Source organism: Bidens hawaiensis, unplaced genomic scaffold (assembly GCF_021521415.1).
Source record: "Bidens hawaiensis isolate Kalapana, Puna unplaced genomic scaffold, B.hawaiensis_p1.1 tig00049298_1, whole genome shotgun sequence".
Lineage (NCBI taxonomy): Eukaryota > Viridiplantae > Streptophyta > Magnoliopsida > Asterales > Asteraceae > Bidens > Bidens hawaiensis.
This window is the reverse complement of record NW_027506113.1, coordinates 38,935-51,308: the sequence shown is the minus strand read 5'-3', so window position 1 is coordinate 51,308 and position 12,374 is coordinate 38,935. Positions and strand designations below refer to the sequence as shown.

Sequence of the window (12,374 nt, the reverse complement as noted above, 5' to 3'; positions counted from 1 at the left end):
TCGTGTCTTTTAAGTTTTTTTTAAATAATTCATAAACTCTAATGCTTAAAAAGAGATCTTTAGGTCTTTTTTTTTCTCTCTATCCCTCTCTTCTAAATCATACCATTGGACAAAACTTACCCGGACCGTATTAACCGGATAGTTTAGTTTATCTAACTAGCGCAGTTATCGGTTCAACTAAAAAAATTATATCAAAAGTCGATCAAACCAAAACTGTCACGTTCAAGGTAGTAATATGAGTTTTTGGACTCAATGCACAGTTCAAAAAGTTGTTCCCACAAGTCATGTCCATCCATCCCATATCCTTTTTAACTAGTTGTTTGACCCAGAAAAAGTAGCTTTCAATGGACTACGTAATAAGCCCACTTGACAACTCTCCTACTATACAATCCATGTGAAAAAAAAAAAAAAACCGACCCGAAAAAAAAACCGGAACTGGTTTTTTAAACCTGGATTTTTAATACCCGAACCCGACCCTATCCGTAGGGTACAGATAAGATATGACTTTCAATGTTGAAACCCGAACCCGTACTCGAAAATACCCGAAACCCGGTTCAAGTTCTACCCGAAACCCTTATACCCGAAACTCGGTTCTAGTTACATCCGAAACCCGGGTTTTGTGCATAATCGGATATTAGTGTTTGTGCACCTGTTGTGTGGCTGCCCACAGATCTATAGTCATTCTGCACATATATGATATAAATACTTGTTTAGAGCAAAAAAATTTTATATACCAAACAACAACTGAAAACACATAAAATATATGTTTTTATATAATTGTTTAGTTGTTTATATATGTTTGAATGAACTTTGAAGTTTGTATGGAAAAAAAATGGAGTTAGAATAAAAAGATAAAGCAAGGCTCGTTGATAGAAGAAAGTGGTAGAAAATAGGTTTTTTTAATACCCAAAAATAGGGTATTCAAAACCCATAAAACGGGTTTTTTCAATACCCGAGAATAGGGTATTAAAATACCCTGGTATTAAAAACCCGGTTCAATACCCGACCTGGACCCGATACATAGGGTATGATTTTTCAAGCCAATACTCAACCCAAACCCGACCCAGTTATTGTTATTTGTTAATATCTGATTTTCAATACCTGATCATACCTGAACCCGGTTCCATATCCAAACCCGGGTTTTTCAAATACCCGATTTGTGCACCTCTGTTGTATCATACACACAAGGGGTTTGTGACTTTGTTCAATACGTAACAAAAAAATTTAAAGTAAAAGCTGCTTAATCACTTGTAAACAGTGATTATCACAGCTTTCTACATAAATCAGTGATGTAGATACATACAGAGGAGTCTTTTAATGAATTCAGTTCTCTATACAAATACAAGCATGCTAGAGCAAACCTTTCCAAAATATGTATGCATACACTTGATTTGATCCACTAATCCTACATATTAGATTTGCCCAAAATCAATAAAGTTTGAACTGATTCGTGAACAATACACGTGGAATACCTAAGCAGATCATTCTAAACGTTACTTCAAGCTAAGTCCAGTTTTGGATAAAGTCATGTTACTCTATTTGTCATAAGAAATTTCATTTGAGGTATTGATACATTAACAGAAAGTTATGCCTTGCAATATCATCATCATCATCATCATCATCATCATCATCATCATCGTAGTCAGTATATCCTACCAATAGCAAAGCTATGGTAGGGTCTGAGGAGGGTAAGATGTAGACAACCTTACCTCTACCCCACAGGGATAGAGAGGCTGCTTCCGGTGAGACCCCCGGCTCGATAGTAGTTTTGCATCAAGCCTTGGACATAAGGCACATAACACTCAACCATCCGGACACCGGCTGATTGGTGCATGTACCCTTGTCTTTCGGCTATCGGCGCCACCACATGATGCCTGATTAACCTTCCGTCACTTTTAACGTTATTTTCACGAGATTAGTAAAATAACGTCAAAATTAGTGCAATTTCACTTTTGCCCACCCGAGGGTTTAGTGGTTCACACATATACATTATATGCGCGCACCGCAAGCAGAGCTATTATGCCTTGCAATATATTAAACATTATTGGTTACATTGTTGTTGATTAAAATCCGCTGAATCCAAAAGAAACGTGCATAAAGTTTATAGTAATTATACCAAAAACCCGATATAGTCAAATCTATATCAAATCCCGGAGCAAATGTGGTGTAATGGTAGCGGGCTATGTTATTAAACAGACAAAAAGAATCAGTATGTTGTACAAACAAAATACAATACTTAAATACTGCTCTAAAGTCTAAGTCTAAACGAGTCCCAAAATGATAATAATCATAATCATACAAGAAGTGGAGTTCTGGCATTTAAATAAGACGGATTATGGTTCCTACTAATCGGGAGATGGACATATATATCGTGAACATCCGCTTTACATACCTCCCCTTTGTCTCTGTCAATCGCATAGCAAATGTAAACCGTGTCTATAACATTGTCAAGCACGTGCACCAAAAACCCCAGAATCATCAGCACCACTACAAATGCTACCGCAGCTACAAAGTACGAATCTACCCCTAGATCACTTGCTGCCTTTAATATCACACAAACCTGCATGAATACAAAAAGTCAAAAACAATCAAGATTCGTATGGACACAACCAAATTACCCGTTTTCAATCGTGCATATATGACCTGTTTTGACCCGTACACAAGTCGGTTGCCCTTTTTAACCCATACACAAATTACCCATTTTGAGTCTTTGATCAATCCACAAATTACCCGTTTTGACCATACACAAATTACATGCATTGACCCGTACAAAAGTTACCCGTTTTGAATGTTTAACCAATGAACAAATTACTCGTTTTGACCCATATTCAAATTACCCGTCTTGACCGATACACAAAATTACCCGTCTTGACCAAGACACAAATTACGTGTCTTGACCCATACACAAACTACCTCTTTTGATCCGTACAAAAATTACCTGTTTTGACCCATACACAACCTACGCGTTTTGAACCGCACACAAGTTAATCGTTTTGATTCTTTGACGCATACACAAATCACCCTTTTCGAGTCTTTGACCAGTACACAAATTACTCATTTAAACCATACTCAAATTATCTGTTTTGATCTGTATATAAATTATCCGTTTTGACCCATACACAGACTACCTGTTTGACCCATGCAGACATTACCCGTTTGACCCACTAACCAATTGCCCGTTTTGACTCGAACAATCTTGAAACAGACTAACAGAGAATAAGTGAGAAGCTACTGACCACAATAGCATAAATTGCTGAGACAACAAAGATGATTGCAGCCAAAAGACGGGTGGAAACAATCTCCACAACAACAGCCGAGAGAAGATTCCGTCTTAAAAGCTCATAAGTCAACCTGGCAGAAGCACAATACGCTTCACCAGTTATAGCTGCAAAATTTATTGTGAACTTATTAAGAAACTCAAATGCTGATAAAAAAGCGTTCACACAGCATCTGAGTACGACATTAATCATCCCAGTTGCATCTTCATTTGCTGCGGTATCAACCGCTCCACGCACTATCCGTACAATAGCAATCAACAGCCCGGAAAAACATATCGTTCCAGCAGACGGGCCAAACGCGTTTCTGAATAACAAATAAAGTTACCATCTTGACAAAAATCCCAATTCAAAAGCAATAATAATAACAAGAAAAGATACCTTAAAGAGCTCCGTATGCTCCGTTTAACCCTCGAGTCATCTTTCGAAAAGTACCACTGAGCAATCGTCCCACTGATGACATAAACCTGCGCTTCCACCATCGCAGCAGCAGACCACAACATGGTAATAACCGCCAAGGCATAATAAGCCGGAACCCAACCATCCTGTTTCCACTCACAAACAACCGTCCCATGCTTCCCTTTCGGCACAATCTCCCCATTCAATCTGGCAAACACCAAAAACACAACGATCGGAACAAAATAAGCAATCAACCCCAAACTCATAACCGGAAGCACACCGAACAACCCCAAGTTGTTGCTCAAGGCGTCCGCCGAAACCCTAATTATCTTCACAGTCAACTCAACCCTACTCCAATTAACCACAAGTATCCACACCATAACCGCGATTACCAATAGCACGAACACCAGCACTGTAATCCGGTAGCCTAAGGCGAACCTTTGGCTACAAGTGGGATTGACGGTACAGGCAACGAACCAGTACAAGTCTAGGAAGATTGGGACAATAATAAAGAAGGGAAGCGAGATGTACACCAACTGTTTGGCGTAATGCTTGAGTGAAAAAAGTACAAATAAGGAGATGGGTATGCTTAAAATCAAGGTAGCAGCTAGTGTTAATATCAGATTCTTCAGAATATACCCAGAATCGGAAGGTAATAATAAGCTGAAGTTGAGTGACGTGTCAGGGCGGCAAGAATCGGTTCGAATGTCATAGATGAAGGCGGAGACTGATGACGGTGGATTGGGGTTTTTATTGACGGAGGCGAAAATTCCGAAGGCGAAGGTTGAGATGATCAATAAGAGGAAGAGGATGAGAAAGGTGAGGTCTTTAAAGGGGCGAGAAGAGTGGTAGTTGTAGGTGATGGTGGAGGGATAGTGAGATGATTCGGATGGTGGTGGAGAGTGGTGGTGGTGGTTGAATTCGTCGAGGAAGGTGGACTTGCCGGTGTCATCGGAGGAGGAGGTGGCCATGGTGAAGTGAAGTCAATGATGATGGACTGACTGACTGGCTGGCTTCACAAGAAATGGATTATTATTATTATTATTATTATTATTATTATTATTATTATTATTATTAAATTGAGGTGCTGAGAGTTTAGGGTTTGTGATGGACAAGGATATGCTTCATGAGTTGCATGTTGACCACATGGATCACATGGCAAATTGGATCTGGATTCTATGCTTTGCTTAGCATAGCTTCTCTCAAAATCAAAATCAAAATCAAAATCAATGTCTTGTTTGACCTTGGAGAGTTCAAAATTTGGATAATGAATTTCAATATTTCAGATTGGGATATTCGAATTCTGGAAAAAAAAATATTTATTATTTAAAATTTTATTCCTCCCATCTGCTTTTGATACATTTGGTTTTCTGGCCACATAAGCTATGAATTTTTTGAATAGGGTTCAGCATGTCGTACACGGAACCTCTTCAGTTCATAGGTCCCAAAGCTTCGTTTTTAGTAGGATTGGCTTTGCTATTCAAAAGGGGGTTGCGGCGCAGCTTGTTGCTCGTTTACCTGCCACTTTATTGTAATCGCTTTGCTTGATATGCGAAATCAAACAAAATTTATTGAAAAAAAAAATAAAAAGTTTTATTTAACAATAACTAAAAAAATGTATTTTGCATATCCGAAAACTGTCAGAAATTTTCTAAGACTTTATCTGATTCTGATTCCAAAATTCGAATTCCGGTATTTCAGATGTTAGGTTCAACACTTTGAATATTTCAGGTTCGGTTTCAAATTTAGAAATTTTTGCATGCCCCATATGACCCCAGACCCACTAGGCCACCAAGTTGTGTTTATAAATAAACCGGTTTAAAGTGTCATCAACATTAAAAGTAGTATATAAATTTAAGGGTGTTCATCGAATCAAATAACAGATTAGTCGGTTCAGGTTTGAAATTTTTAGGAGCTTATCCGAATTAGGGGTGTTCCTATCCAATCCGAGTTGATTTCAAATGGATTCGGATCGTATTCAAATAATCTGAATAACCCAAAATAAACAGTATAACAAATACTCAAACAAATGTCTAATTAAATAAAGATACAAAACCGGAAAATTAAAATAAAACATACAAAAAGAAAAGTCAAACCTCAAACAAAAGTCGAATAAATCCATGATCCATTATAACTCTAAAAATTAAAACAGATACGAATAAAGCCAAACTTCAAAATAACTAAATCACATGTTATTTATTCATATTATCCAGATATTCAAATAATCCGAATTATCCGTTTTTTTAAACCCTATCCGAAACATATCCATATCCGAATCAGTTATTCGGATTTTCGGGTGGATCTGATCCGAATAAGAATGTGGATCAGATTATCGGATTTCGATTTGGTTTGGATTTAAGTTTTTTTTAGTTTCTAAACACCCCTCCCTAAAATGTATCGTAAAAGGAGATATTTAATTATTTATCACCAATTCAAGTGATATATATAAGTATACTAGCTTTTAGCCCGCGTATTACGCAAGTTACTTTTATTGTTTTTTTATATTATTATAAATATATATATGAAGTAAGTAAATCCATCAGCCCAGTCCACCCTGTATTAGATATATAACCTATTGACCTAAAAGGTCAAATACTCAAATGACCTTAGTTGCATGAATGAGATACACATGTGCGATCTTTCTTAACTTCAATTATCCAAATGACTTAATATTTGCATGTGTAAAAATAAGATAAAGGTATGTGATGTTTCTTAACTTCAGGTAATTAAACTAATTTGTCTGGACATATTCACACAAACGCATATGTACAAATTAACAGAAGGTGTATTGTTGTGATTCTTTCATTTTATGCTTTCTATATTTTTATAAAACTTTTAGTTCATGTTCTTAATTTGGTTACGTACTTCTTATAAATTTTAAAGAATTACATTCATCTCTCATCAAAATTTCTGAAGCACAAAACCCCAATGTATAAAAACACAAAATACCAAAGGATGATCTTCTAATCAAAGATAAAGTCACGGTTTTTCATACTTACATATAAAATAAAATTTTAATCATAAGCCAATGGTATTTGTTCACTATAAACTTATTAATCTAATCTAACTACCTATATAAATGGTATCATAAAATCCTATGTGTCACTCTCACGTCACTTCCTACCCCCTTGTGAAGCGACCAGATTGCTTGATTTAAGAATAGATTTGATCCGTTTTATAAAATTCGCAGGTCAAATGGGTAGCCATACCCGGATACCATAACCCTTCTCTGAATTTGTAACCAACTGTTTTCTCCCCGTCATGTCACCACGCGATATCTTGCAATCACTTCACTGTATTTTCTTCCTTCTCCCTTCTAATCAATCCCGTTTTCTTTTTTACTCCAACTCGAAATTAGTTGCCGTCTGCATCCGCTTCTAACTCGACCACGATTTAAAAAGTATTTGTTAGAAACTAATAATACTATTTTTCATGTAAGTAATGTTATTCGCTTAACTACTTAAGTGCACCTTGCTGCAAATTCTATAAGTTTTAAATGTGAATTTGTTCATGGTTTGTCTAATTTTTGAGTTTCTTTAAAGTTAGCTTTTTCTGCAAATTCTGAGTTTTTGAAGATTAATTAATGTTTTTTATGAATTCTAATGAGTTTCTGCAATCCTTTTTTTATGTTATTGATTGGTTGGTAGAAGTTGAAACCAATCATGCCTTATTAATCATTGAATTTCCATGTTCTTCCATATTTAATAAATTTATGATCAATTGCCTGAAAAATGTGATTTTGTTAGTGATTGAAAATTGTAAATTTCATTTGCAGAAAATGATTCAAAAGATTCATGGGCTGGTTAACCAAGATTCTAAAAGGATTCGGTTCAAGCAATAAATTTGGAGAACATCATAGGAGATATCAAAAGTATCCTCAAACAACAGAGGTATGATATTCTTCCAATAATTTGATTATTTTAATGTTCATACTTCAATGTTTGTTATAAACGTAGGACCCGTTATCGGACTTTGATAGGGAAGAAATCGATCATGCAATCACAAATTCTCTTCTAGAAGACACGCGAAGTATTGTTTCGAATCTTTTATGGCTCTTATACCTTTGTACTTTCTATCTTACTTTCTTAAATAGCATATTGTGAAGCACTATGTCACATGGAAATTTAAAAGCGTTCTTTCCATGTTTGATTCAAGTATGTTATCATTTCTTATAAAGTTTAATATAATGGTCCTATACTACTTAATGTTTGGATAAAGTTTAATGTTGATTGTTTGACTTTTAGGGTCAAATAAGTAATTAATTTATTTTTAAATTTGACATGAAAAGTCAATATAGAAAATCTTTTTCCTTTAGTAAATGGATTAAACATGTCTTTTAGTAGCCTTTCAACATTTTTGTAGGAGCGTTTTTAGCCGCGACCAAGTTTAGCAGCCTTTCAATGTTACGATTCATCAGTTTATGGTCAAACACCACAATTTCACAGGGACTTTTGCTCCTATACTCATTTTTGAAAATATCTCTTAAAAAAGGTTTAATAATATAAGTGATAAAACAAATGGGCATGGTATGAAATCAAAGGGACCATAAAAAAATAGCAGATTTTGAACGTTTAAAAAATTGTTATTTATGTGTTTAAAAATAAACCCACCGCATATCACGCTGGCTAAAAGCTATTTGATAAGAACTTTTGAGTATCGAAAGTCAAAACTTTTGAGAGGGGCAAATTTGATAAGAAATTTTAAACAACACATGTATATATTTTTTGAAATATGGTTATTTATTGGTTTCATATGAATTGTTCTCTCTATGTCACATGTACACGTTAGAGTAGTCTTTGAGTTTATATAATTTAATCATTTTCTTTAGTTTATTGATCATTTATTATTTTTTAAAGTGTTTATTTCATTATTTGTTTGTCAAAGGTAATGCTTTTTGGAAGGATCTTGACTGATGGACAGTTAAGAGCTATGGTGAAATGTGGATTATATGAGAATCTTGCTATGGAGGCCAATGTTCAGTTTACACCCTGTTCTATCTTTTAAGTGATTCATGAACTCTCAAGATGTAATGCTACTAAAATTATATGAGTTTTTGACATTGCATTGGTTGTTTTCTTTTGGTTATTTAGTTTTGCAGGTGTTTTGCTTGACAGGCTTCATAATGTGTGCGGTCATAGGTAACTTTTGTGATATTTGTTGGCTATTATATATTTGTTTTTGGATTTTAGGTATTTGATTTTTCCAAGGATGTTATTTGTTTTGATTTCGTTGTCCTAATCAGTTAGGAGATTTTCTTATTAAATTCTTTTTTAGTGACAATTTGAATTTAGTTTGGAAAGCATTAGCTAAATGATTGGATAGAGGTTGTGTTTGAGATGGAGCTAAATCGTGACATCTTAGCAAGCATCACACTAAGGTACTTATCGTAACTTATATCGCTCATTTATGTTATCCTTTAATCGAAAACGATACCCTCAAAAAATGAAAGCGGGTTAATATCAATATTGGATTTTAATGAAGAACAAGCTTTGAAAATCATTATTTGTAATTCAGTTTGAACTAGATTCCCATATTTAGAATCGAAACGAACTATAAACCAGATTACGAAAACCGAAATTGTATTTTCATTTGATTTAAACTGCTCCACCGTAGTTAAATTTTTCGTTTAATCAGTATGAAAGTGGATCACCTAAAACAAATCAATAGAATTCAAAAAACACGCCACATCACCATAAACCACATAACTAACTCTTTGGGCTTAAGACTGTACCCAAAAGTAAAACTTAGTTAAAACTGTTATTGGAATTTAGTAAACATAATCTGAAGATTCATTATTTGTTATTCGGTTCCAACCAGAAACACATATTTTGAACTGCAACCGAACTATAAAGGAGCTAAAGAATTCGGTTTCTGTTCAACACTTGACTGGAAACTAGATTTGTAATCAATTTTGATTTTAATGGACCCAGGTTGGTTAATCTGTTTACAATATTAGTTATTTTACGTTTTGATTTTTTATGTCCAGGTAATATTAAACCTCAACATGAGCTTTTTTGATATACATGGGAACCATGGGGGCATTGTTGGTCTTGACTGAAATACAACTTAACGAATGTGCTCTTGGTGAAAAGGTATAACTATTTAATGTTCAGGTTATTCCATGCATTGTTCGTTCTTATTTCCAAAAGATGTTGAATTTTAATGTTGTAGATGATTTGGACTACATACTTATTTACCTTTAGATTACTAGATATGGATATTGTAAGTTAAACTTTGCTGATGATTTGGTGGAGAGTTACAACAGAATGCAACAAAAGAGATTTCTGAGGGTATAAAATTCGTTTTTTGTTTTTCTTCAAAAAATAAAAGTTTTCCCTCAAATTTATAAAATCATGTAGTATTTTGAACAGCAAACGAAAGTCCGCAATCATACAAATAGTAAATTTATTCCATGGTGTTTTTGACAATGACTTTCTTCCACCTGGTTTTCAATGTAGCATTATGAATAAGATAAGTTGAATCTGTACATCAAAGTTTATACCTAAGTTGAAAACTAAACACGTTATAATCGAAAACCCAACACATTTAAAAAAAAACTAAAAAACAATGAAAATTAAAAGTGATCGATACCTCAAATATCATAAAAAATTAATAATTGATATGACCAGGTGACATATAAAAACGAATACTTATAATAGTAACATAAAAAAAAGCAATGATCAAAATTTAAGCTAAAAAGAGTATTTTATCTTGATATGAATTATAGGATTAACTAAGGCCATTGGTCTAATGAAATAAAAATTCTTGATTTAGTTTATTCCAACTTATTAATGTATACTTGAAATTTAACTTTATCTCAACAATAAATATAGCCATCTCAGTTGAAAAAAAACTACAATCAAAATGATTAAAAGCGACAATCATAGTGCATGCTGATTAATTAAATTAATATAGAAAATTATATATTCAAAATAATATTGAAAAAAAACTAAATAAACCCGCGTAACACGCGGGCTAAAAGCTAGTTATTCTATATTTGTTATTTTATGTTTTCAAACAATTTTAACTTTTTTAAAGACATTATAACCCAAGCCAAATCACCCAACTTTAAAATCATTACTAACATATTAACATATCATAAATAGACTAACAATCAACAAAACTGAAATAAAAATCTAATTAAAGTACTCGATACTCACAACCATCCAAAATTGAAATCAAAATCACTAAGCAAAAATGGTGTGTCCACACACAAATGCCATAAAGAAGTAGCATGTGCCCATAAGAAATCGTGAAGCCACCCATTAATAGTAATAGAACTCTGCACAAAGTTTCCTCCCGTGATATGAGTTACTACTCTTTGATCGCTTATACTGTTCATTTATCCTTTCAACGTTTCACTGACTTTATAGCTATGTTATGAATTTTACAATCTCAAAAGGTAAAAGAATCCCTTGCAAAACTTAACTTCAAGAATTGTTGTATTGATTTTGACCTCAAAGTACACAAACGTCAATGTTCCACATCATACAAACAATATGAGGTTATACACCCATATGACGTTTGCAAAACATAGACCAACACACATAATACGGGCCATGTAGTAAACTTTTACATCATACGCCCCGTATAACTTTTGATACAAGTACACAACACATCACCTGTACATCAGTCAATTTCAATAAATTTATGTGAGCCTGTATAACCCTTGCTATACAGGGTCATACAACATGTATGACTTTGTGAGGAAAAAAAAAGACAACCTAAGAAAATGATTGTATAAATTTTAATAAACTTAAAAGTTTTAGTTGCCTTTTGAACATATCCTCTTACATCTTTCTTTAACTTTCGAAAGAGCTGCACTAACAATAGGATAAATACTAATGCCAACTAATACAATAATTTAGTTTACAAAAATTAAAAACAATATATAAAAATAAAGCTCACCATCCTACATAAACCACGAAACAATGGACCTCCAAGATCAAGCCTCTTGATATCGTAATGATCCCGATCATCCTCAGCCCTCCGACCAAAAGCACATAATAGAAGTCCGTGAATAATGCATCTAATGATAATATTTTTTTTACTTGATGTAAATATAGAAAATAAAACATACCAATTTACTAAATAATAATAAATTGAAGACTTGTAAGAAAAGTAGAAAACTAATTACTAAGATCAATGTAAAATCATATAGCTATCTCTATATTATAGTAATTAATTATTATATTCTATGTTTTCGAGTTGCAAATATCACTTTCTAAAACTACAAATGCAGCAGAAAATACAGATGAGGCAAAAACATACGTGATGATTTTGTATAACAAATGCTTCTTCGAAATAAGGCTGTAACAACTCCATCATTTGAATATCAGCAAAGTCATAACAAATGTGTTGTAATATATTTTTATCAGAAACAAATCCCGATAGGTTGAATGTGTAAAAAATTTGCAAATTGTTGTTTTAATACACGCAACCTCTTAAACGTTTAATGTTTTATCCAAATATGTAAATTATTATTGTGAGAATAAAGTTCTTGTGATCAAGTGCAACACGTTAAGTATTAATATAAATATACTCACACATTTTTTACCTTGCACCAAACAATCATGAGTTTTTATAATCTGTGCCTCCATTATCACTTATATAATTTTAATTTGGAGGTATATAAACTTGATCTTTCAATAAGAATATATTCTATAATTAAAGATCATGAAGTCAAATCTTTTTCTGTTT

General features: G+C 33.5%; 1 protein-coding gene and 1 long non-coding RNA gene across 2 annotated transcripts; one reads left to right on the top strand and one right to left on the bottom strand.

Moving 5' to 3' along the window:
- Positions 1–2,157: 2,157 nt before the first annotated feature.
- Positions 2,158–4,850, bottom strand: LOC143616745 (uncharacterized). Its single transcript, XM_077089489.1, has 3 exons — positions 3,657–4,850; positions 3,237–3,582; positions 2,158–2,560 (listed from the first exon to the last, which is right to left on the bottom strand). The coding sequence occupies exons 1-3, from the start codon at positions 4,643–4,645 to the stop codon at positions 2,294–2,296; spliced, it is 1,602 nt and encodes a 533-aa protein (XP_076945604.1). The 5' UTR covers positions 4,646–4,850; the 3' UTR covers positions 2,158–2,293.
- A 3,860-nt stretch (positions 4,851–8,710) lies between these two features.
- On the top strand, positions 8,711–9,793 carry LOC143616746 (uncharacterized). Its single transcript, XR_013150712.1, has 3 exons — positions 8,711–8,812; positions 8,949–9,051; positions 9,661–9,793. It is a non-coding gene; the product is annotated as an uncharacterized LOC143616746 (long non-coding RNA).
- Positions 9,794–12,374: the final 2,581 nt, after the last annotated feature.

Bases quoted from the DNA above. Each gene is read 5' to 3' on its own strand.
- LOC143616745 (XM_077089489.1), bottom strand. From the start codon at position 4,645: ATGGCCACCTCCTCCTCCGATGACACCGGCAAGTCCACCTTCCTCGAC. The intron at 3,583-3,656 runs GTATCTTTTCTT...TTTGTTATTCAG, and splicing joins AGCATACGGAGCTCTTTAAG to AAACGCGTTTGGCCCGTCTG. The intron at 2,561-3,236 runs GTCAGTAGCTTC...GTATTCATGCAG, and splicing joins CAGCAATTTATGCTATTGTG to GTTTGTGTGATATTAAAGGC.